Source organism: Larimichthys crocea, chromosome XIII (assembly GCF_000972845.2).
Source record: "Larimichthys crocea isolate SSNF chromosome XIII, L_crocea_2.0, whole genome shotgun sequence".
Classification (NCBI taxonomy): Eukaryota; Metazoa; Chordata; class Actinopteri; family Sciaenidae; genus Larimichthys; species Larimichthys crocea.
This window is the reverse complement of record NC_040023.1, coordinates 39,471,924-39,495,483: the sequence shown is the minus strand read 5'-3', so window position 1 is coordinate 39,495,483 and position 23,560 is coordinate 39,471,924. Positions and strand designations below refer to the sequence as shown.

Sequence of the window (23,560 nt, the reverse complement as noted above, 5' to 3'; positions counted from 1 at the left end):
GTTTGTGTTAAATATAGCAGCTACACAATGATTCATATTGCTGATCACCATTCTACTTAACTTAAGCTTCAATACTGCTGTGTTAAGTCATAAAGGTCACAAAAGAACTAACCTCACATAAAACACTGACATCACAAAATATTTTTGTAAATACATTTGGCTCGACTCACCCAGCTTCTTTTTAGGAAATATTGGCGGTTTAAGCTTTCCGAGCCCAAGTCTCTTTTTTGCACCGCCCAGGGTCGATAATGCTGAAACAAAACAAAAAAAAAAAGTCATCAATTCAGTAACAAACACCAATGTGGACCATTCATTCATTGCAATACACGTACTCACCTCTGTTGTAGGTGCATGGCTCACTGATGGGCCTTTCCAGTGGTATTACCTTTTGATGGCAGAAAATATTAAAACATAAATATAAACAAAAGTGTATGACTCGAAATATTACATGAATGGTACAAAAATCCAGTTATAGGATACCTGTACATGTGATATGGAGTGAATATTTGCTGCCTGTTTTGCCAAGTCTACTACGGCCTCTGTATCAGCGCTTGAATTCAGCGAGCCTGGATGGAAACGCTCCTACACACACACACACACACACACACACACACACACACAAACACACGTTTAATCAAGGATACAGTCTCCCAGAAGACATCAGAAATTAATACATGAATTCACTTTTAACAGCTTGCAAAAACAGAGTTTAATGCAATAAAAAATAAATAACATGCCTTACTGTGCTATTGTTTTCCTTTGCATACGATTTGGGGTGACAGTAAGTGCAAAGCAGTTGCCATTAAGAGAAGTAAATAAAAATACTCACTAGAAATGCTGCAATGTGTTCCCGACTGAACACATGAGCATAACATTCATCGTTTGACAACATCCTCTGACAGAGCAGACACAGGTATCTAGTATCAATGGGCTCATGGTGACTGACACACATGTCGGGTCTGACCAGGAACTGTTGACCTGCGATGAGGTGAAAGCAAAAACATTCACATCCGTCCATTCTGATTTCTGACCAGACTTTTTGCCTCCAGTGGTACTCACCGAGCAGAGGAAATCTCTCGTTTTGTTTGAGTTTGCTGTATGTTTCACACCGTGGAACTGCTCCGAAATAAAAAACAGACAAACATGCACAAGGCAAATGAAAATAATGAAAGCAAAGACTTTCATTCATTTTATTTGTGATGATGGCATAATGTTATCACTAACCTTCACAGTTTAACAGAGTGTGGTGTAGTACAAGTGTCTTCATCACTGCAGACAATGTCAAGAATTAAAAAAAAAAAATTATGGTTTAAGCAGACCAATTCGAATCTTACAGAGCACTTGTGGGGAAATTTAGAGGTACAAAGAAAAATGTGTCTGTGCGTTAATTAGTGGCACCAAAACAATTTCCTGTTCTGTATAAATAATGTATTTACGTGCAGAGAAAAAATACAGTTTGCCTCACAAACTACCACAGAAAAACTTAAGATCAGTTCCTACCTTCTGGGTAACTAGGGCTGAGTTGCGAGAACAACGAACATGGGATATGAAGTACCTGAGAAAGTAAAAATTCTCAATTAGCAATGATTAAAGAAAATGATTTAGTCTGCAGAAAATGTGTTAGGGTTGGCATGGTTACTTATTGCCTTTTTTGCACGTTTCTACACAGATGTGAACACATTTGTGAGAAAACACTGAATTTTACCTTCACAACCATCTCATTTGGTCCTCTTTCCTTCTCCTCCTCCCATGCCATTGACCTCAAGCTTTCAAAGTCCAGACGATTGTCCCAGGCGAGAGGGAGCCGCCAGGGATTCTGGTACAGCTAAGAATTTAAGACAGAAGATGGTTATTATAAACATAATAAGTATGTCCCATGACAGTCCACTGTGTGTGCGTGTGTGTAACTTTTACAAAAGCTCACCAACACGTGTAGGAGATGTTTTTGAGAGCCAAAGTGTAGCCAGAGAGAGGACTCATGGAAACAGTCCTTACAAGCAAAGCACACATAAAAAGGTTGCGCCTGGTTCTGAGTGGTGACACACGTCACAACCAGGGATACACCTGAACAAACAAATAAAACAAAAAAATAAGAACTGACACATTTTTTAAGTTCAAAAGGATACAAAAACAGAATTAAAAAAAAAAAAAAAAAAAAAGGGGGAAAGGGGTTCAGCTCACCAACTGCTGGACTTTTCTGCCTCAAGCACTCTTTGACGTACTTGTATAAACCCAGGAAAGGTGTGCTACCTGTTTTAAAGAAAGTGGGTTAAAAGAAAGAGCTGAATATATACCAACATGAATTGTGATTCTTCCTAGTAGATGTGAACAACAAGTTAAATTCTGTGGTGGCAAGAAACACCACCTCGGTGGAGACAAATAATGTCTTTAGATGATTTTTAAAAAGGGCTCAGAAACAACAACTCTTTCAAGAGGGTCAGAGCAGTTTTTAAACTGACTAACAAAGGGCATTCGAACACAAGATGTATTTACATCTATGTGCCTGAACAGAAAATCTGCGAGACTGAAAGAGAAACGTCGCTTTAATACTTTTTTTTTTTTTTAATGAGGCAAGACGTGTCGGAGAGATCATGACCGCAGTCTGTTTAGATAAGTCCTGTGGTTAGATGTGGAGATGATGTGTGGGTGCAGTAGCAACAGCCAGTGGAGAAACTCTAACTCGACGAATCAATGGTGCAACTGTAGTGGCAAAATAGTCTGATGATTAAAGGGTTATTTCACAGTTTAGAATTGGTCAAGTGTTTGTAACATACCAGTCTGGTTGTTCTGGCTTTAAATAGATCTGTTCCTGGCAAATAATAAGAACTTTCCAGCATTTTCCAGCTAAATGCTATAAAGAGACGTGAAAGGATGTTATGTAACTGAGATATTAATTATTTGTGAAGAGGGTGAGGGTCAGAGTGTGTCCACAGTCGCCAAGTCACAAAAGGAGGAGAGGGAGAGAGAAATGAAAGGAGACTGTGGTTAGTCAGCGAGGGCCTCTTGTACCAGCAGTCCTAAGAAGATACGTAATTTGCATTCTGTAATTGTACTATTCTGAGTTTGTGATGAACTTATATTATGTAAAAGAGTACATGTCTCCAGACTGATCGCTGCAGCCACTACAACTTTACTCAGTCACTATGCCATGAACTTTGGCGTCTATAGAGTTGGCCTCCACTTTGCTGTGGTCCAGCCAAAAATGCTGAGACTGTGCTAATGAGTAACGTAAGAAATATAAGTTTCAGGATATTAAATAAAAAATAACATTAATAAGGTCAGAGTCATTACTCTGACTTGCTGTCACTCTAGTTTGCTCTGTTTCTCCAAGGGACTGGATACAGGGAGCGTGCAGCACAGGAGGTAGAGATTACCATCAAGCTCAGTGGTAAATGATATGCAAACATGCTGATATGTTGTTTTCAGATAAGCTAGACCAATATAATATATCAGTACAAATTACATTTTAATAGGGACCTACTCAAATAACCACCTGTGGGTCCTGAGGACTGACTGCCTTGCTGATCTTTCAACATCTCAGATGACAAATTTGGATTTATTAATTTAAAGACCTTTTGACCAGTACTGTTTTCTATATTGTATATTATTCTACACAACAACAAGTGTTGAAAAGTTGATACAGAGGAAGAAAGGTGTACCTCTTTGGTCAGAACCATGATCCCAAGCTGTAAGAAAATGGGAAAATAACTATATTTTATTTAAATAAGCTTTTATAAAATATAATAGTATAATAAATGAGAGAAGTAAACGTACCATCAGCAAAGGATTTTGTGAACATCTGGGGAAGAGCATTAGAAACATCTTATATAAAGTCAACAAATCATTTTCATTCAAACTCTGTAGGAAGATAATGAAAAAGTTAATATACCTCTTTGTGTTGCCTTTTTGACAAATGATTGACATATTGATATATAGTCTCAAAGACCACACTGCAGTTCTGTCATAGGGGAGACATAAAAGTTCACTGTATGAAACAATTCAATAATATCCAATCATTTGTAATTATATTTATAATTTCTCACCTGGCAGCGTAGTTTGTATGATGATGCAGACTCTGCTGACACAGTATGACACTCTAGAGAAAAGAGTTGTTGTTCCATATTGTGAATTGTACAAATACATTTTCCAATTTTGCCAATAATGATAGTAAATAATGTATCTCTATCATGCCAATAATAACGGTAAAGCACACCCTCTTATGTAATATTGCTAAAATAATACATACCTGGCTTGTTCCCTGGTTCCATGCTTGTATTCAAGCTTCTCTTGTTGTCTCCCTTTTTGATGGATTCCTGTTCTTTCATCACTACGAACCACCATAGGCTTGATTAGTAAAGTATCTTTTATAAACACAGGTAACATCACGATGTCAGAGGTCCCCATCCATGTTAATACATCGTCTACAATAATACATACCCAGCTTGTTCCCTGGTTCCATGCTTGTATTCAAGCTTCTCTTGTTGTCTCCCTTTTTGATGGATTCCTGTTCTTTCATCACTATGAACCACCATAGGCTTGATTAGTAAAGTATCTTTTATAAACACAGGTAACATCACGATGTCAGAGGTCCCCATCCATGTTAATACATCGTCTACAATAATACATACCCAGCTTGTTCCCTGGTTCCATGCTTGTATTCAAGCTTCTCTTGTTGTCTCCCTTTTTGATGGATTCCTGTTCTTTCATCACTATGAACCACCATAGGCTTGATTAGTAAAGTATCTTTTATAAACACAGGTAACATCACGATGTCAGAGGTCCCCATCCATGTTAATACATCGTCTACAATAATACATACCCAGCTTGTTCCCTGGTTTGATGTTTGTAACCAAGCTCTCGTCCTTTGTGATGGATTTCAGTTCCTTCAAAGCTACAAGCCAACATAAGCTCAATTAGTAAAATATCATTTAAAAAGGAATACAGCATAAACTGAGGCATGAAAAATAATAACCAACCATTTGTATAAGAAGTGAAATTCACTGATTTGAATATGGCAGGCTGCAGGATCACTTGCTGCAACAGAAAGTCATACAGTTTCACATTAACCATTAACGTAAACAAAAGCATCAATGCGGGAAACCTGCACTCTTGACTTTCTAGACTATTTACCTTCATATCAGAGTTTGCAGTGCCGTGAATTTCCTCTGTCTGCTTTGCAAAATCAAGTATCATGGAGGCAAAGGACTCTGTGTAATCCCCGTAGCATTCCTTTGACAGCAAAGTAGAGGGGTGCCACGCTTTCTGCACAGATTAAAACTGATGTGAATTACACAAATAGACAAACAGGGCTGAGCTATATTAGTAGACTATTCTGATAACCTTGGACATTAGTCATATGTGTCAAATTATCCCAATGAAATCAAATCATGATTTCATCATGGAATTTCACAAACATTTTAAATTTTAAAAATTTTCTTTCATTTCATAGCTACTTACAAAGTAAGAAGAGATGTGGTCAAAGCTCAGGACGTGTCTGATGATCATGTGGGTGGCCAAAGTTAGGTTGCAGAGCGTGCAGAGGTAGTATCTCCTCTCAGTCGATCCCGCACAAATGCATTCAACAACGTGCTGCATACCTACAAGTCCATAATCAGAGAAGGGGAAGATTTTTAGTTCAATTTTAGTTTAATTTTAGTTCAAAAAGAAAAGATGCAGAAGACCAACAATGTCTGTTCAGGTATGAGTTTGCTTCATGGATCGGTTGTGAATTGTTGTTGAATTAGTATTGTACCCTATAAACCCTTCCTCATATTCTTATTGGGTCATAACATGGTGCCATTCTAGTAATTTTATCCATGTTTCCAAACACTTTCAGTATAGTACCCCTAGAACTCATACATGCATCTACCTCAACCCTAAATCTGTTTCTCTTTTCCCTGACAGACAGCACTCAGTACTGAAATGAAGGTAAGATTGTTACTGTAACTTTCTTCAAACAACAGACTTTTCTTGGTCTTGAGAGGCTGCAGCATTTATTAAATTACACTATAAATTTACTGCCAAATGGGAGGGAGACAAGACTTGTTTGAGAAACAGACAACAGGCAACAGGCAGCGTAATAAAAGACAGCTAAAGAAAACAGTAGAGTGTTGTAAAAGAGGATTCTTGCTTTGATTCTCTCACCATCCACCTTTTGGTCTCAGCTCAACTCATTTGGACACTCAGAGGTAATAAAAACAACAAAAACAAGATGGAATGGAGTGATTTTATTGGTACTATCCACAATGATTGGCCTAATAGGGGTCAGGGTGCAAAAGAACCATGAGGAGATCAAGGCACCAACAGTATTAAATGCATTAAAAAAAAAAACCCCAAAAAACACTGAATTAATCCAGAAAATGAAAAACTGACGTGATGTGGTGTGTACATTTACTGACCAAGAAGTGGATGCTTTCTGTTGCTGTCTCTTTGGTATGTTTGTATCATCATTCTCTTTGGCCTGGCAGCTAGAGGGGGAATAGATGAGAGAGATAAAGCAAATGAAAGAGATATACAGTATTTAGTCAGAAAATACGACACAATATAGCATGAACATCAACAAATGCTGTCAACAAATTGTAATTCTTTAAATTGACATTTTAAAAGCTTATGCCAATATCGATCATGTTGAACAACTGAAATGTGTATTATCTATTATATGACTTAGAGCTACAGAACAGCTACTAAATGGACTTTGTAGTGAGATTTGCTGCCACTGTTTTCAAGAATTTGGGCAGATGCATATTAACTTGATAAGAGTGATTATTATGACACAGGCTGACAATGCACAGTTTGGTTTTGGTGACTGAACTCTATCCTTAACCCTTCTTCAAAAATAAGAGTCTTGAGAAAAATGTGCACACACCTTCAAGCAGCTTCACAAGCTTGTCATTTTCACTGAGAGTGCCCATCACTGCGGAGAAGAATTAGATCATTTTCACACTTTTTTTTTTTTAATCTCAAACAAATATTACATAGTGAATCTATCATATACCTTCAGAATAGATGCATCGTTCAAACTTTTGCAACAGATTTTTAGGTAAATCCAACATCTGCAAAGAGGAAAAGTGAAGAAGACAGATAACATCGCCTGTAATTTACAAAGGCTTTCATCCGACCAACACAAACATCCCACAAACATTGCAACATAGTCTCCCTATATGGCACCTGTGTCACCATAGAAAATTACACCAATGCATCACTGACAATGAGAAAAAGTATGATCTTCGGCCATGCACATATAGATATGGTTTAAAGACAAAATGTAACCACAATAATCTTTACACTGTTTGTTGGGCATTTGGTGAAGTGAATTGCAATATTGGGTCTCATCTTAGCCCTGTTTTAGTCTCTGTCGCCTTCTGAAGGAAGTACCTGGTTCTTAAGATGCTAAATGCTCCACTATGTTCACCATCTAGTCGCTAATTTTGCCTGTGCACTATTTGGTTCTGAGTTTTAAGAGCTTTTTAAAACCAAGAAAAGCAGCCAAAAATGGCACACAAACAAAAATAATAAAATTGTTTCGATACGTACATTTAAGATCCCAGGGCTCCAGGTACGGACCTGTAGTTGCCCGGGCCCTTCTTCTTTTTCTTCCTTTGTTAGCCGAGCCTCCAGAATGACTCTCATATCCATGCTGGGCACCCAGGCGAAACTCAGTACATCAGGGTCTGTGTAGTTCTAAAATATAAAATATAAATGAAACTCTGCTTCCAAATTTTAAAACACTGGTTAATTTTTTTATCATGTTCAGCACTCACAAAGTAGTTGCTGCAGTGGTCACGAGAACAGACGTGGTGTGTAATCCTGTCTGATGAAACCTTTTCCTCACAGACATGACACAGGTAAAAACTGTTTTGCGCGTCTTGACTGAAACACAGAGTAAGCAGAGACAAACCTGGAAGAGATTTAAATTAGAATGATTATATTAAAACGTAATGTTCACCTTCATCTACATTGTCACTGAATGAATGACCCCACATGACACATTGCTTGCCTTTAGTTATGATGATTGTGTGACAGGATAGATTTCTAGTTTGTTATTGAATTAAAATGATGTCGAAGTTGAAATTTTGTCTGAACATGAAAGGACATGAATTTACTCTCATGTCAATGACGTGCACAATGTTCTCTCGTTTCTCATCATCTCTTTACACAAAATCAACAACTTGAAACTTTGTCAGATGTGTTTGTTACAAGTGTTACACACCGTGAATATATTGGCCTCAGGTCTGTGATACAATAAAACACACACCCAACTAAAAAGGTCCACTTACAAGCTTTTATTAGAGCTTTCAATCATATCACACACAGCCCTCAAAAAAAAGCTAGTAAGCAGACCTTGAATTTGTCAAGAATGTACGTACCTTGATGCTTCACTTGAACCTTTTCTTTGACAGTAAATCTGTTTTGTGTGTCATGTGCACTTAAAATGTTTTACTAACCTATGATGGTTCCGCTGTCACATTTGGCTTTTGCACCCACCAGCTTAACGGAGGGAAAGAAGCCTGTAGAGGAAACAGAACAATAAACAAAGAAATATTACCTCAATTTTAAACTTACGCTGGTAAAAGCTAAAGGCACAAGGGAGCCATCGGTTATCAGTCCACATTATGTTTGTTCTCATGCAAGGTCACACGATGAATGCACAGGATACACGGTTCATATTCAATGTTAATTAAGCTGAGGAGTGCATGCGTTCAACAGATCTGTTAAACTGTAAGCAGGAACTCCTTCTAGAAACACCTTTAAAAAAAACCACCAAACAAGAAAGCAGGCTTACCGTTACCCTTGAACTTATCTAAACAGGTAGGAGGGGGAAAAAAACAAAGATTAATGAACTAGATAAAAAAATCTAAGTAAGAGATGCTGGAAATACAAGAAATTAAATGCATGCCAAAATAAGGTTTAAAAAATTGTTGCAATACCTTTCTGGAAGACTTCCCCCATTTTCTGTTGGTAAAGAACAGAGAAAACATGGTGAATGGTTCAGGGTGAGAACTGTGTGCCTATTCTAGCGAATGCTTTGGTAACCAACAGGTTAAGTGTACATGTAGTTTAATGACCACCTTTCGATGTTCCTTTGAGCGCACATGTTTCTTGAAACCAGATATCCAGTTAAAACTGGTTAGACAGACCTAAAAACAGAAAAGTGTGTTAGTCCTCACTTCGAAATGGGTAATAGTTTGTCTTCTGGTGCTTTACAACAGGAAACCTCCACCACCACTTTTAGCTTCACAATTATGTTAACAGCAGGTGATTAAGGACTTAAGAAACTGAAGGCCCCATGCAGCTTGAGGTGAGAGGAAAATGTACTGCTGTAACTTATTTTGTTTTGACATTTTTAGCGAAGACGCAGGACTCCACAGAGAATGGACAATTACAGTAGAAGGCAGAGATAGCACACACCTAACTTGAATTGAAGTATATACAGTACACACAGCATGAGTAGACTGTAGTAAAAAGAACAAAAACTGGATGTGGACGGTGAGAATGAATCCTTTAGATAATGATATGATTTACAGTTTATTATACAGTGAGTGTTCCTGACACTGTGTGTCTGGTGGTAGCTTCTCATCACATAGATGACCTGTGGGAAAATGTCTTAATGTCTGGTTGAGCGCTGTTTCTGAAGTTGAAACAAGTTGTGTCCTGGGTGTGATTTCCTCAATCTCTGGACATGACCTGACAGAGTTAGTGTGGATTAATCAGCTGAGTTTGAGAAAGTTAAGGTCTGGCTTGGATAAAGCCAGTCTGTTATTTTAGAAACTCCCTTCTCTATAGTCAGAAAATGAGTTTATTCTTCCAAGAACAGCAAGGAGGAACACTTCCCCTCCAAATCCCAGCAGTGCAATCAAATAGATTTATTGCTCAGGAAGCTTCCTAACTGAAGGAAATCACTCTGAAGTATTTCCTTGTCCTGATAAGAGTCGTTTGAATTCTCTAAATGCCAAAAAAGGTGCTCCAATGCAGAGGATACATTCACATCCATAACTAGGCTTAAAAAACGCAGACTGTAGCAGAAAGTGAGTGTATGGCAATATGTAAAAACGTGTTGCTGTGATGTAAAAACTTGGATCATGAAGCCTGATTACTCTCTGTGTCTGTAGTTTGTCAGTACAGCGAAATAGTAGCGGACAAACGTGCACAGACACCGGTTCAGCCGAAACACCGGTTCACATGCCCTGCAAATTAAAACATCTCTCTCTATATATATAACATATATAAATATATATAAATATATACACTTAAAGCTGGAAGCTACAGACACTGAGCTGCACAATAAGGCTGCAGGTGCCGTCACATGAAGTCAAAAACATGCAAATATATCCCACCTGGCAGTGCAGTGTGCGCTGCTGCTCCATGATTTAAAGGTACTGAGAGAAACTTTCGCTCCAGATGAGAGGTTATAGGCGGAGGGGAGGGGAGGGGGCACACCGCCTCCTATTGGCTCGTCGAGATCCACGTGATTGGATTGTCTGTGTGGTGATAGGATGAAAAAAACAACAAAGAAACAGGTCGAGTTGAATTTTATTCACACTGTTATGCTGTGGTGGTGTCATCATCATGTGTATCATCTATTTCCTAACCCTGCCTATAATATATGACCTACCAACCCTCATCTGATTTCCCTGAAGTTCTGCCCTGAGCTCAGTATTGATCCTCTCCAGAAACTAAATTAAAGGTTCCTGTGTGAAACATTATGTTTCTACAACCACCAGAGAAGGGACAAACCAAACAAACAGTGGCTCTGCATGGGACCTTTTCACAGCCACTGTAGTTTCTCTTTTGTGTCTGAAACAAGAGCATGAAGTGAGGGGTATTCAGTCGGTTGCGATCTGCAACTTTGCTACTAAATTCTATGCATTATAAAAAATTATATAAACCACTGCTTCTCAAACTGGTGGCGGTAAGCATCCCATGTAGGTGACTCCAAACAGAAAATATTTTGAAAGAGAGATGCCGGATCAGGACTAAGCCCTTTAACACCAAATTAGCTCTATTCTTGTTGTCTAGATCTTGTAACACTTTGTTCAACATTTAAATCATATCTTCAAAAAAGGCACCAGAGAGCTTCAGAGTTGAATACAGTTGAAGTTCATTCCTTTCACAGAAAATGAAACCCAAGTCACACACAGATGTTGCAGATGTACCTACCTTGCAACTTACACTGCATCTGGTCATTATTTTAATGGTGTCTTTTTATCTTTTTCATATACGGCAAATCATACTTAGCAGCTGTCTCTGATAGTGTCTGATAGTAGCCTCCTCTTCAGATGCCCCTCCTTTACACTCCTCAAACTCACTTCATTCCGCCTTTAGGTGCTGACGGGTCCATAAAGGTTTATGGAGCTTTATTATCTTCACAGACAAACAAAGCCAGAGTCTCCATGGATAGACTGATCTGTCTGTCCCCAAACATCTCCTTTTAGGCCCTATATGCAACCATAGCATAAGTCCAGCCCATTTTGCATCTTCCCCCATCTAAAACACCTGGACACTATGCTCATTGTTTTGGGGGAGAAAACTTCAGCCACTAACTGTCAAACTATAAACCCACTAGGACACCAACACAATGGACCATTGTTACACTGTTTTAAAGGACGCATACTGCTCTGTCCCGCCTACAGCCTTGGGACTCTCTGATCACTGCATGATTCATCTTACCCTGAAGGCAGAAGCGGAAATCTGCTAAGTCTGTGGTCAAGACGGTGAAGAGATGGACAGACAACGGCCAAAGTGGAATTACAAGCTTGCTTTGATTGACTTTCACTGATTGGAGTGTTTTTGAGGCTGCAGCCTCAGACCCGCATGAACTGACTGATACCGTGACATCTTACATCAGCTTTTGCGAGGACGTGTGTGCCCACCAAGACCTTCTGCACATACAACAACAACAAACCCTGGTTCACTGCAAAACTCAGGCAGCTTCGTCAGGCCAAGGAGGAAGCCTACAGAAGTGGGGACAGAGTCCTGTGCAACCAGGACAGGAACACACTGATGACAAAGATGAAAGCAGCTAAGAGGAGCTATGCTGAAAGCCTTTCAGTCAACGATCCGGCATCAGTGTGGAGAGGCCTGCGGAACATCACCAACAACAGGAGACCGTCCCCCCGACACTGCGGTCAGTCATCAACTGGCTGACGAGCTGAACGTGTTTTACTGCAGATTCAACACAAATGCATCTGTCCCCCCCTCAGACCTAACAACCCCTGCCATTATGCCACCTCTCCCCTCCGACCCACCACCAGCACAGCAGATCTGTGTAGAGGATGTGTGCCAGTTTTTCCACAGACAGAAGATCAGAAAATGTCACCCTTCTGCCTGAAGGTCTGTGTTGACCAGCTGGCCCCCATCTTCACCCAGATCTTCAACAGATCCCTGGAGATCCCTGCTGTGCTTCAAACGCTCCACAATAATCCTGGTCCCCAAGAAATCCACCATCACAGGACGGAATGACTACAGACCCGTTGCCCTCACATCGAGAGGCACCTGGCTGCAGACCTCCACTGTCACGCACCTCCACTGTCAGGCCCGGAAGTGATGACGTTTTTTGGGGGTGGGGAGGTGGAGAGGACATTTTGAGAGGGTCATTTTAATTTTCAGATGAAAATGATTTTCAGATGCCTCACTGAGCAGGTTGGTCCGTTGCTGCGTTACGTTAACGTACATATACATGTACGTTATATGTTACTGTGATGATAAATATTGAAATATTTATATTTAACATTTAATCTGTGTCTATAATAACCAGATCCTGAAATGTAGATGTGAGATGAGGGTTTTCTGAATAAAGAGCACTAACGTTTACATTTAACTGATTTTGATTAATGATTAATCATTGATGAACATACAAACACACATGCATTTCCGGGCCTGACAGTGGAGGTCTGCAGTTTTATTTTGAAATGTATGCCGTTCATTTCCAGGCCTGACAGTGGAGGTGCCTGACAGTGGAGGTCTGCAGCCAGCATCTCTTGGGCTCACATCTGTAGTCATGAAGTCCTTTGAGAGATCGGTGTTGTTGCACCTGAAGGATTTTACAGACCTTTACAGAAATTAACTCAAATGATGTGACTTGGTTCAGCATCAGTTAGGTAAAAAAAAAATATAATAATAATTCCTCTGTAGCCTGCTAGACATCTCTGCTACAGGCTGGCAGATCGAGGCTTCATTAGTCCCTATGTTGTCAGAAAATATTGTACTAAATGTTAAAATAATTTATAATGATGACTATATTTTGTGTTTAATTAGTATGAAATAAAACACAGAACACGTCTAAATATGTACAGGTGTGGCAACAGTAAGGTTTGCCTGTGATGCATGTCCAAGGCATGACACCATGATTTCATGTTAGAATGTATGTGACAAAGGATTCATGCCTTTTTTTTAAAAGTACATTTATATTCATTTATCAGTTTGACAGCACACATTCAGTTCAAATCTTGACAGAGGCTGAAGATACAATACTGAGATTGTTACTGAGATTGTTCAGGAGGCCCAAAGATAAGTAACAGATCACCTTTTGGTCCAAACTATGTGAATTTATGTGAATAAATATTGTTAATATGTGAATTGATGGTGTATATTGTGAATACGTTTTTGATGGTGAAATGTAGGCTAAATAAATTACCAATATGTGAATTGATGTGAGATATAAATAAGTAGGTTATAAATTGATAAAATATGTATTAATGGTGGGGTGGATGGTGCGAGGTAAATCTAAATGTTTGGCTTACAAAAGCCAATTTAACCACTGGATACAATATATCAAGTGTGCTACAAACCATATAGTGTGCTATAAAATATATAGGAATACATTAGAAATGAATATGCCCCATTCTATTCATATATGTTTAGTTTTAGTTAAATTACACTGTCACGAATCATCAGCATTGCTTGTAAAAAAAAAAAAAAAAAAACATAAACTAAACTCCCCTTAAAAGATCTCTCGGCCAAAGTAACAGCATCAGACTTTGAAGCAAAAGGGAAAGGGCCTTGAACTGAAGCCCTGAGGCGCTGAGGCGTATGAAATCAGGCCCTATGGCACTGATAACAGTATAAACGAGATTGGAAATCCCCCTCTGAGGATGGAAATTATGGAATGAACTAACATGGTGTCTGGTGCATAAAATGGTGATTAGAAAATTTCAAATATGGAAGAACCTGTAGGAAGTAAAAACTGCTGACACCATTATTTCTAAGAGCTGGCGTAGCGTGGGTGTAGGGACGAGCTGGACTATAAAAAAGGGTGAGCTTCTTCGTCCTCTATTCGGGTCCGGAGACAACTCAGATTTATTTTTTTTTGCAAAAGAATAAACTATTGCTGAAACACTGAGAATTCTTTTTGACTCTTTGAGTCTTTTTTCGACTTTCAAGACTTCTGTAACTCTTCACCATCACTGTAGCTATGGGCTCTGTTTGGACCTTTTGAAACTTCCATAGCTCTTCACCAGATTTATGATTTTACTACCCCTCACCCTGCATCAATTTGATCCTCTTCTTAACTGTCCATCACGAGTCTGACAAGGTTATCGGAATGCTAAATCAGTGGAGTATTTAAGTAAATTTGATAAAAGTAAAGTTAAAAAGTATCTAAAGCAAACAGACGATCAATCACATGTATTTAGGTCAGGTCATTTAATCAAAATTTGTGTTGACATTGTCGCCAACAAGCCTCAGTATTCTTCTGAATGAAAACATAAAACAAAAACAACATTTACATTTTTTCTCTCTTTGTGTCACACACACACTCTCTCTCTCTCTCTCTCTCTCTCTCTCTTACACACACACACACACACACACACACACACACACACATGCACACACAGTAAGGTGTTGACACTGGAATGAAGACAAAAACAAGCGGTGTACGATGAACTAGTTGACCAAAAGAGACTGAAAGACTGTAAATTCTTGGGACTTTTCAGTGTCATTTTTGGATGATCTGAACAGCAGAAAACACAGAAGGCATCCTGACGTATAAACATGTGGAAGGTGTAAACTATGTAAATAAAACTCATTGCTCCTGGAAGACAAAGTTTCACGCACCATCACAAAATGCTAACAACAATAAAAGTCAGGAAAGAGTGTTGAATGTAGATACTGTGGAGTGAGGCCTTGGTTTGTTGGAGTGCTTTTGTACCCTTCAAAATAAAACAAAAACATCACATAAAACAAGACAAGAACTTGATCGGGGAAGAGGTAAAAAAAAAAAAGTCATTCACTGTCATTAAAGTCCTCAAATTTCTTTCCAATATTTAGCTCTCATTCCTAAATGTTCTCTCTTTCTTCTCAGACTCATTTGGCTCTTTGAGGACAGGACGCCCTCTGACCATCATATAAGTCTTCAAAATAAAAAATAAAAAAACTCTCAGCACATTCCTCACTCCACACTTGCTTTCTTCACACATACAACTCCATCTTTTTCTACTCTACCACCCACATTTGAATTATAACCCCCCACTGTCTGACCCTTCAGCATAGACCCTGATCTGAGTTTTTCACTCAGTCCCGTCATAGTTCGTCATGAGTGGCAGATTCATCTGCTTTAAGTTTGAACTCTGCCTCTGTGATCTTTCCGTCTCCGTCACGATCCTGGTTGGAGAACATGTTGTCAATGATGCGATAGGGATCGAAGCCAGGAGCCAGGCGGCCTTTACCCTCATTCACCTGACGCAGGATGTAGTCAGTAAACTGTGGAAGCAAAGGAGGGACGGAAGAGGTTAAATTAAGGACTGTAGCAAAAAGGGTAATAAATTCTCATGTGTGTGAAAGTTGTTATATTTACACAATATATGCAATATGACAGTAACAGCAGGTTATCACGTACCTCAGAGGGCTCCACCTGCTTGTCGTCGTCTTTGTCCATCTCAGCGAAAAGGTCAGGTGACACATCGTCGTTCCAGATGAACATGTAGCCTTCTGGAAGTCCTTCCTCCATCTCTATCAGCTCGATGTCAAACACCAGCACAGCGCTCCCGGGAACTTCACCAGCTACACACACACACACACACACACACACACACACACACACACACACACACACACACAAACACACACACAGTTCAATTAAACTTGGGCCAAGGATTGAGTCATTTTTGGTCCAAATCTAGAATTTGTAATGGAATTTTTTTAAGCTATTGTATAAATGCATTACCATAACAACAACGATAATACATAGCTTTGCATACAGACATACTGGAAACAGCTGGCTTGGCTGTGTGTACTGGTTGTCTGGCAAGTGAAGACTCCAGGAAGTCCAACACCAAAACATGTGGTTTTCACGCTTGGGTTTTCGTGTTAAATGAGCGATAACATGTTTTTTTGTGAATAGAGGGGCTGTAAGTGGATTTTGTTAGGCTCGATCTCACCTCCACTTTCCAGTCTTTGTACTAAGCAAACTGGCTGATGGCTGTAGAGATGTGAGAGTGGTGCATTGAAGTATGTTTTGTTCAGGCAACTGCATCCATGACATGTGTTTGTTTCTTATTCAAAAATCTTTTCATGCAGTTTGAGTCCTCTCTCTCGAACAAGATTTATCTTTTATTTAATCAACAAATTAGCATTTCTGTAGTAATGTGATATATTTGATTACATTTAATACTTTAGGTTATGCATTTACACACAATAACACAGTTTCCTTCAACAGTGTAAATGTGAACTTCTACTTTAACTTGTTGGTCTTTGTGCTGTTTCCACTGAGCCTTCATAATTTAGCCTTCAAAGTTTTTGTTTATGGAAAAGTTAGATATCAGAAGACTCCTACACTCCAGACTTAAAAAACATTTTTGTTATTGTTTCAGGATTAACTGTGTATTACATATGTGTGTCAGCCTGTGTAGGCTGATGAAGACGAAACATTATCTCTGTAGAAGATTGTACATCCTTGGTAGAGATATCTACAGCAGTCTTCTTGATTTAATAACTTATTTTAGGACCTTGATAGAAAGACCACACTCACAGCTTCATGCATCCGAAACCACCAGGCCAGACATGTTCTCGTCATTACTGAACTAAATCATGTATGTGCATGTGTGCTTGTGTTAAACTTACTGACTCCTCTTTCTCCATAGCCCAGGTGTGGAGGAATAATAACGTGTCTTTTCTCTCCCACACACATTTCCATCAGCCCCTCTTCCATCCCCGGGACGACCTGGTTGGCTCCAAGGACGATGTTGTACGTCTTTCCATAATTATACCTGAAACAGATCGAGTCAGAGTGAAACAGAGAAATACAAAAATAACACAAATGTCATTATTATTCTTAAGCAAGCACACATATTATTAAGTTTTACAGTCGTTTAACAGTTTTTCTGTTTGCAGAGCTACAGCAGTTGTTTTTTTAAAATGATTTTAATAATAATTTGTAGCAGAAGGTCAGAGAATTTATGGCATGTCTGCCTTTTATCAAGTTGTTCCGTTGGTGAGGTGCCAAAGCTTGGTCTGAATCCAGATAATTAAATATCTTTGAAAAGTGAAACCGGTATCAAGGACAGTCAAGGCAGCCAAGAAGGTTTAGCTTATCTTTAACTCAACTTTTGACTCATACCAGTCTGGGCTGCATGTTGCACTAATCAGGGGAAATAAGAAAATCAGTAGACTATGATAGATTTATATAGTTACATGAAGAGAAAATAACATAAAACTAGAATTACTAGAGATTTATATTTTACAGATTACGACACTAAAGTGTGATGTGTTGTTTAACAAAGTGCATAAATTCTTACACTTATGCTAAGGTATACTTGAAAGAGTGGTTGCAAACAACAAGTGCTATGTTAATTTCGTCTTTATATGACCGTTACTCTGCTGTTATTAGTGATTTAGTCTGGATTGCACAACGTCTGCAGATGAACTCTGTCTTAATCCCCTTCCCCTTATAAAAGGTTAAGTTAAATGTGTCATGACAACAAAAGTTGTTTGGACATTGCAGGATCAGCACAACACAACACAACATAATACACATAATAAAACCTTTTTTATGAATAAAAATAAAGCTAATCCTTCAAGAACACCTTAACTTCAGAACTATTGTAGTAGTAGGATTCAAACCAAGCTTTGTCTTTTTCTCTCTCTCTCTATCTCTACTACTCTACTCTACTCTACTCTACTCACGTGGAGTCGATGGACGTGCCATCCATCAGACTGGCATTGTAGTGATATTTGACAAAGTCTCCCTTCTTAGTTTGCTTATCACACTCCTCCGGCTTGTGAGTGACGACGACCTCAGTGTTGTCTGATGGATTGTGGAAGTCGATGATGTGAACGTCAAACACCAGCACAGCTGAGCCAGGGATCTTAGAGCCTGAGAGACAGGGTGAGGGAAAAATTAAAAAGAAGCTGCACACAAAAGGAGTATGATTATTAATCTTGTGATTAAATTAGAGTATCTAAGCATTACACACACACCTGTGCCCTCCTCTCCATAGGCGAGATGTGGGGGGATGGTGATGGTGCGTTTCTCTCCGACGCAAACTCCGATCAGACCCTCATCCATGCCAGAAATCACGTAGCCCTGACCCACATAGGTGTCATAGGTACGATTACGAGAGTAGCTGCAAGACATAAAATATAACAGAATATAAAATAGTGTAATGTCAGGATGTGACATTGTGTTTGAAAGACTGGGTAATGTTCCAGACAGGGTAAGGGCTGGAGGATTGCACAAGATTTTATTTATCTGTGTTTGTTTTGCTGGCTTTGAAAGACATTTAAGGAAGTCCACCACAGACAGAGGACACATTTGCTTTGACAAACATACCATGTGCTAGAAATCTAGAATATCAAAGACTTATGAGGAGATGTGAGAACGTACAGAATTGTTCATTTAACTTCCTGAAGTTTTCAATAGTGCTTTTTAAGTTTCGCCTCATCTCTTTATACCCTTCAGTGCACAGACAGATGCCGCCACCTTGAGGCCACAGACATCAAACATTCATTTCTATCCTTAATCCAAAGATTTACTCTTTGAATATTAAACACTGACACACACCTGGAATCAAAAAATGTTCCATCGAGGAGGCTGCCGTTGTAGTGGTAGCGTACAAAGTCTCCAGCCTCGCTCTTCCTTGTGCAGGGCTCAGGTATCTCCTGATTAGTCACTGTGATCCGGTCTCTGGGGTTGTGGAGGTCCAGCAGTACGACATCAAACACCAAGGAGGCCTGTCCTGGGATGTCGCTGCCTAGAGAGAGAAAAAGAAAAAGGTTTTGTTTTTTCCCCCCTCTGTTTTCCTGCTGAGTGTCTTTCTCAATTCTGTACTTTGTTTGTTGGATTTCTGTTAATCTGACTTATCTTGGATTGTTGGACTTAGTTTACTTTTGCCTGGATTCTTCGTTGCATTTTGTGTGTTTGGGTTCACTTTCTTGAACTAAACCATGACACCTCTGTCTCTCTCCAGCGTTCTGTCTATCTTCAGCTGTCACTACTAATAAAAGGCATTAAAAGCACACCACCATAATAATAAGGTGTGTTGTATACAGGATAGAGTTAGATTAAAAGATCAATGCCACTCTTTAGGTCTATACAGTAAATATGACTATACTGGAAGTGAGGGGGAAACTTGCAGCTAGAAAGCAAATAAGCAAATTTTCCAAAATGTTGGACTGTTCCTTTAAAGAGGCTACACAACAATATCACAAGCTTTAATGTGTGCTGAGGGAGTATAAACCGGAAACTTCTTCCTGATTTGATTGCTGTTATTAGTCAGTATCTTGTGAGCAAGCTGCAAATTGGATTTAAATGACCTGTCACTCAAGTTAGAAAAGCGAAAGTGCGTTTGGCTGGAAAATGACAGCATCCTAAAAACTATATTTGTAAGATAAAATATGTGAAATGTTGCAGTTTTTGCAAATAAAGTGATCAGGGTTATGGTTTGGGATAAGACTGAGAGGGTACATGAGATGTATAGTTCAACATGTGTGTGGGATATGCTGCCACCTTATGATTCAAGCGTGCAACTACAGCACCTGTTTCTGTAATTATCAATCTCTTATTAATGATAAAGCTTTTAATAATCAGATTCAGGGAATCAAATAATAACAGAAGATATGTTCATACGCACCGTCTCCATTCTCTCCATATCCAAGTGATGGTGGCATAGTGACGATGCGTCTCTCTCCAACACACATTCCCAGAAGTCCCTGATCCATACCAGCGATCAGCCACCCAATCCCAACGTAAGTGTCATAGGTTCGCATGCGGGTGTGGCTACAGGATGGATGGATGAGAGAGGTTACATTAGTGTGTGGGTGTGTTTTGGTGCGATTGTCTGTGTATCAGTGAGATCTTATACACAACAAACCTGGAATCAAAGAGCGTCCCATCCAGCAGGGTGCCGTTATAGTGGTAACGAACAAAGTCAGACACCTCCACCTTTCTGGAGCAGACTGTTGGTGTGTGGTAGGTGTTGATCTGGACGCCGTCCTCTGGGTTCCACACATCGAGCAGCAGGACGTCAAAGTGAAGGATGGACTCAGGAGGGATGATGTCACCTGAGAGGAGAGAAAAGTGTGTCAGTGTACATAGTTGTTGACTGATTGTTTATTATGGTTGAATTTGGGTCAGTCAGGGGTTCATACTGACATTAATTCTATATATTATGGTTTATTGTCCTGTAGAGCTGTAGAGAATCGACAGAGAATAATATCAACTTTATTGATAATCAACTATTCGTTTGGTCATTTTTTAAGCAAAATGCCAAATATGTTCCAGTACTGTGTGACAACACTTAAAAACTGAATATAAACTGTAGCCAGGATTTTAAATACTTAATTAAAATTTCCCCAAAACAGAACCTGATCCACTTAAGGGATTTTTATTTATTCATTAAACTATGAAATTATATGTTTACCTCATAAAAAGCACATTTCCACAAGATGATTTGAGACAAAAATAGCCTTAAAATACCAAACATGCATACATAATAAGCCACAGAAAATGAATCTGCAGCTATCTTGACAACTGATTTATTACATTGAATGTGTCAAATTGCTGCTTTTTCTTGTCTTGACATTATAGTAAACTGATTTTGGACTAAAACAAGAGATGGTACAACATTAGTTGGGTTCTAGAAAATTGTGATGGTAATTTTTCACCATTTGGTGATGCTTCATACCAAATGATTAATTGAAAACATAATATGCAGACTGATCGATTTGTTAGTTGCAGCCCGAGTAATGAGTGTGTACAAAGTAAACTCCTCCTCATGTCAATAAACCCCCCAGATTTCCAGAAATAGGACATGACTGTGGTGTCCTCAGTTCTAGCTGTCTGTCCAGTTAAATCTGCCCTCAACAACACTCATTTTGGAGCATGAGTCACTTATTACTCGCTTACTATTTCTACAAATAAAAGGTAGCTGTCCCTCGGTGTTGCCCTTGAATGCATGTTGCCTTTCAAAGAGTTTGACATATTAAGGAGAAGAAGGTGGAGTAAAGGAGATGGGACTGGAAGAGGGTGGAGGAGGGGTGCAAGGACTGTGTGGGTGGCAGCCATTAAATCTTGGTGAGGTGGCAGGTCTCTTTCCGGTTTAAATCTCGGTCTATCTCCTACAAAATATCTCTTCTGTGTTTTCTTCTTTCTCTCTGATGTTCCCTCTAATACAGACTGGCGGTAGAGGACGGCAGCCTCAGCTCTTACCTGTCCACACATGCCTCCTCTCTCTCCCATTATCTAACTATTTCAAGGCACACACACACACACACATACACACACATACCCTGAAGCACGGGCCTCTAGGTGTAAACAGATTTTTCTTCTCTCAAACATTTTCTGACACAGAAACACTCTTTATTTATCATCTACTCATTAGGATCAATAAAGTTTATCTGCCTGCTGCTGATGCTCTAGCCTCTGCAGTGTAGTAACTAACAGCTGAAAGTCTTGATCCAGTGCAGCTTCCTGGTCTGTGATGTTCCTCTGACATCATTCAACATGGGCGCCTGGGAGCAGCCCACTTCCTCTCTGCTTTGCTAGACTCTAGTACAACACACTACAGTGCTTTCTGTAGGAAGCCTGTAATTTTTTTTCCTTTATGCTCTTGCCAATGTCTGACCAAATTCCCTCATTGTTATAGTAAGCAGTGCCGGCTGTGTGTTCACTCATCTGCGTATTTACAATGACTCTCAAACTTCATGGAGAACGTGTTAGATACTGTCCTGATTCAGCCATGATGCGACACTAATATGACAGGAAGTTTAAAACACACCATATCCCCGACTTCCGTAGGCGAGGTGAGGGGGGATCTTCACCAGACTCCTCTCGTTGACACACATTCCCACCAGAGCTTTGTCCATCCCTTCGATCAGCTGCTTTTTGCCAACAAACACGTTGTAGGTGCTGCCACGGTCATAGCTGAAACAGATCAGGACACGGTTAAACTTCTTCTTGCTTTGACAGCTCATTCAGAAAATAAACTTTAACATGGTGTCACACTGGAGTTCAGAGTTCAGATTTGTCAAAATGGCCAAGATCTCATGCAAATTGTACTTTTGGAGTAAAGTCGTGCAGAAAGTCAGCCGTGTCATTTCTACAGATCTATCATGCAGGTAAACATGACCTGATTAAAATGTATAAAACTCGACTTTATCTCGGAATAGATGTGAGCACAAGGCCCCTCTGCACAACTTTATGACTTTAAAGGAGATAAATGTGCAGTGACTTAAAGATCACAGTGACACAGGTGTGTGACACTCAATGAATCTGGGGCATTTGGGGCCCTCAGGGGTCTGGGGACCCTAGGTAGGTAATCACTGATCCACTGTTACTATTTTATGACTGTGACTATGTCAGTGGGTCCCAAAGTGGTCCTGGAAGCAGGTTTTATAAGTCTTTAAGGACTTGGTCCACAGGTTTAAATGAATCCACTGTGATCAAGTAAACTAATATTAATCCATAAAGTTTAACCTTATGGTTAAACTCTCCCTCCCGGGGTCCCTGTGGAGGTCGTTGATTTGAAAAGGTTTTTGAGCCTTTGGATTAAGCATGTATGAATCCAGAGCTCAGTCAGCCTGCCTGCCTGCGTGGCTAACAGGGACGAACCACTAAACGCGCACTTTTACGCATCGCGCACGCAGTCCGCACGGTGCAGCCGGTCTGCTCTGCACGATGAAACTAATGTGAGAAGAAACTCACTGTTTGCTCACTGATACTCACCTGGAGTCGAACTTTTTGCCGTCCGGAAAGGTGCCGATATAATGATACCTGACATAATCCCCTACTTTGACTGCGCGCACACACTGCTCTGGCACGAAAGTTTTCTCAATGAGGATGTCGTCTAACGGTACCGGAGGAGCGTTGCAGGCGGCGAAGGCCACCAGAACCGATAAATATAACATGCCCTGCACGAACTGGGTCATTTTCACTAACGACAAATCCTCAGCCGATGGAGATAACAGTGGCTACGGCCTGTATGAGTATGCGCTGCCTCCCTGATCTCTGATACTTTGGTTTCCTCTACTCCGACTTGGACAGAAGTCCTGCCCCCGGTCCCATCACAGGAATGATCACGTGTCAAGGCAGATAGAAAACGCACAACATCCGGTGAAACTTTGAAGCTAA

General features: G+C 39.8%; 2 protein-coding genes across 5 annotated transcripts in view; both read right to left on the bottom strand.

Annotated features, from left to right (window-relative positions):
* The window catches only part of LOC104922109 (uncharacterized), a 70,840-nt gene extending 60,417 nt beyond the window's left edge, over positions 1 to 10,423 (bottom strand). For all 4 annotated transcript variants that reach the window (XM_027287200.1, XM_027287198.1, XM_027287199.1 and 1 more), the window contains exons 1-31: positions 10,335 to 10,423; positions 9,069 to 9,137; positions 8,928 to 8,952; positions 8,783 to 8,800; positions 8,445 to 8,507; positions 7,761 to 7,897; positions 7,534 to 7,680; positions 6,995 to 7,052; positions 6,866 to 6,913; positions 6,399 to 6,467; positions 5,458 to 5,597; positions 5,131 to 5,262; positions 4,977 to 5,034; positions 4,820 to 4,891; positions 4,629 to 4,709; positions 4,438 to 4,518; positions 4,247 to 4,327; positions 4,044 to 4,096; positions 3,890 to 3,958; positions 3,775 to 3,799; positions 3,660 to 3,686; positions 2,182 to 2,250; positions 1,925 to 2,064; positions 1,706 to 1,825; positions 1,501 to 1,555; positions 1,225 to 1,269; positions 1,060 to 1,116; positions 830 to 978; positions 481 to 582; positions 337 to 385; positions 171 to 251 (exon numbers count right to left, since the gene is read on the bottom strand). In XM_027287200.1, coding sequence (XP_027143001.1) covers positions 171 to 251; positions 337 to 385; positions 481 to 582; positions 830 to 978; positions 1,060 to 1,116; positions 1,225 to 1,269; positions 1,501 to 1,555; positions 1,706 to 1,825; positions 1,925 to 2,064; positions 2,182 to 2,250; positions 3,660 to 3,686; positions 3,775 to 3,799; positions 3,890 to 3,958; positions 4,044 to 4,096; positions 4,247 to 4,327; positions 4,438 to 4,518; positions 4,629 to 4,709; positions 4,820 to 4,891; positions 4,977 to 5,034; positions 5,131 to 5,262; positions 5,458 to 5,597; positions 6,399 to 6,467; positions 6,866 to 6,913; positions 6,995 to 7,052; positions 7,534 to 7,680; positions 7,761 to 7,897; positions 8,445 to 8,507; positions 8,783 to 8,800; positions 8,928 to 8,952; positions 9,069 to 9,137; positions 10,335 to 10,364 — 2,350 coding nt within the window. In that variant the 5' untranslated portion in view covers positions 10,365 to 10,423. The remainder of the gene's footprint in view (positions 1 to 170; positions 252 to 336; positions 386 to 480; positions 583 to 829; positions 979 to 1,059; positions 1,117 to 1,224; positions 1,270 to 1,500; positions 1,556 to 1,705; positions 1,826 to 1,924; positions 2,065 to 2,181; positions 2,251 to 3,659; positions 3,687 to 3,774; positions 3,800 to 3,889; positions 3,959 to 4,043; positions 4,097 to 4,246; positions 4,328 to 4,437; positions 4,519 to 4,628; positions 4,710 to 4,819; positions 4,892 to 4,976; positions 5,035 to 5,130; positions 5,263 to 5,457; positions 5,598 to 6,398; positions 6,468 to 6,865; positions 6,914 to 6,994; positions 7,053 to 7,533; positions 7,681 to 7,760; positions 7,898 to 8,444; positions 8,508 to 8,782; positions 8,801 to 8,927; positions 8,953 to 9,068; positions 9,138 to 10,334) is intronic.
* Positions 10,424 to 14,619: 4,196 nt separating this feature from the next.
* Positions 14,620 to 23,506, bottom strand: fkbp9 (FKBP prolyl isomerase 9). The gene is made up of 10 exons (XM_010734831.3): positions 23,156 to 23,506; positions 22,209 to 22,354; positions 20,304 to 20,493; positions 20,064 to 20,209; positions 18,995 to 19,184; positions 18,412 to 18,557; positions 18,118 to 18,307; positions 17,056 to 17,201; positions 15,833 to 15,996; positions 14,620 to 15,696 (listed from the first exon to the last, which is right to left on the bottom strand). Exons 1-10 carry the CDS (start codon positions 23,356 to 23,358, stop codon positions 15,517 to 15,519), a joined length of 1,701 nt encoding a protein of 566 aa, XP_010733133.1. The 5' UTR covers positions 23,359 to 23,506; the 3' UTR covers positions 14,620 to 15,516.
* Between the last annotated feature and the right edge of the window lie 54 nt (positions 23,507 to 23,560).

Excerpts from the sequence above, each read along its gene's own strand:
- fkbp9 (XM_010734831.3), bottom strand. The coding sequence starts at position 23,358 with ATGACCCAGTTCGTGCAGGGCATGTTATATTTATCGGTTCTGGTGGCC. Across the intron at positions 20,210-20,303 it reads GGGACGCTCTTTGATTCCAG|CCACACCCGCATGCGAACCT; the intron begins GTTTGTTGTGTA and ends TCCATCCTGTAG. Across the intron at positions 19,185-20,063 it reads ATATGGAGAGAATGGAGACG|GCAGCGACATCCCAGGACAG; the intron begins GTGCGTATGAAC and ends TTCTCTCTCTAG.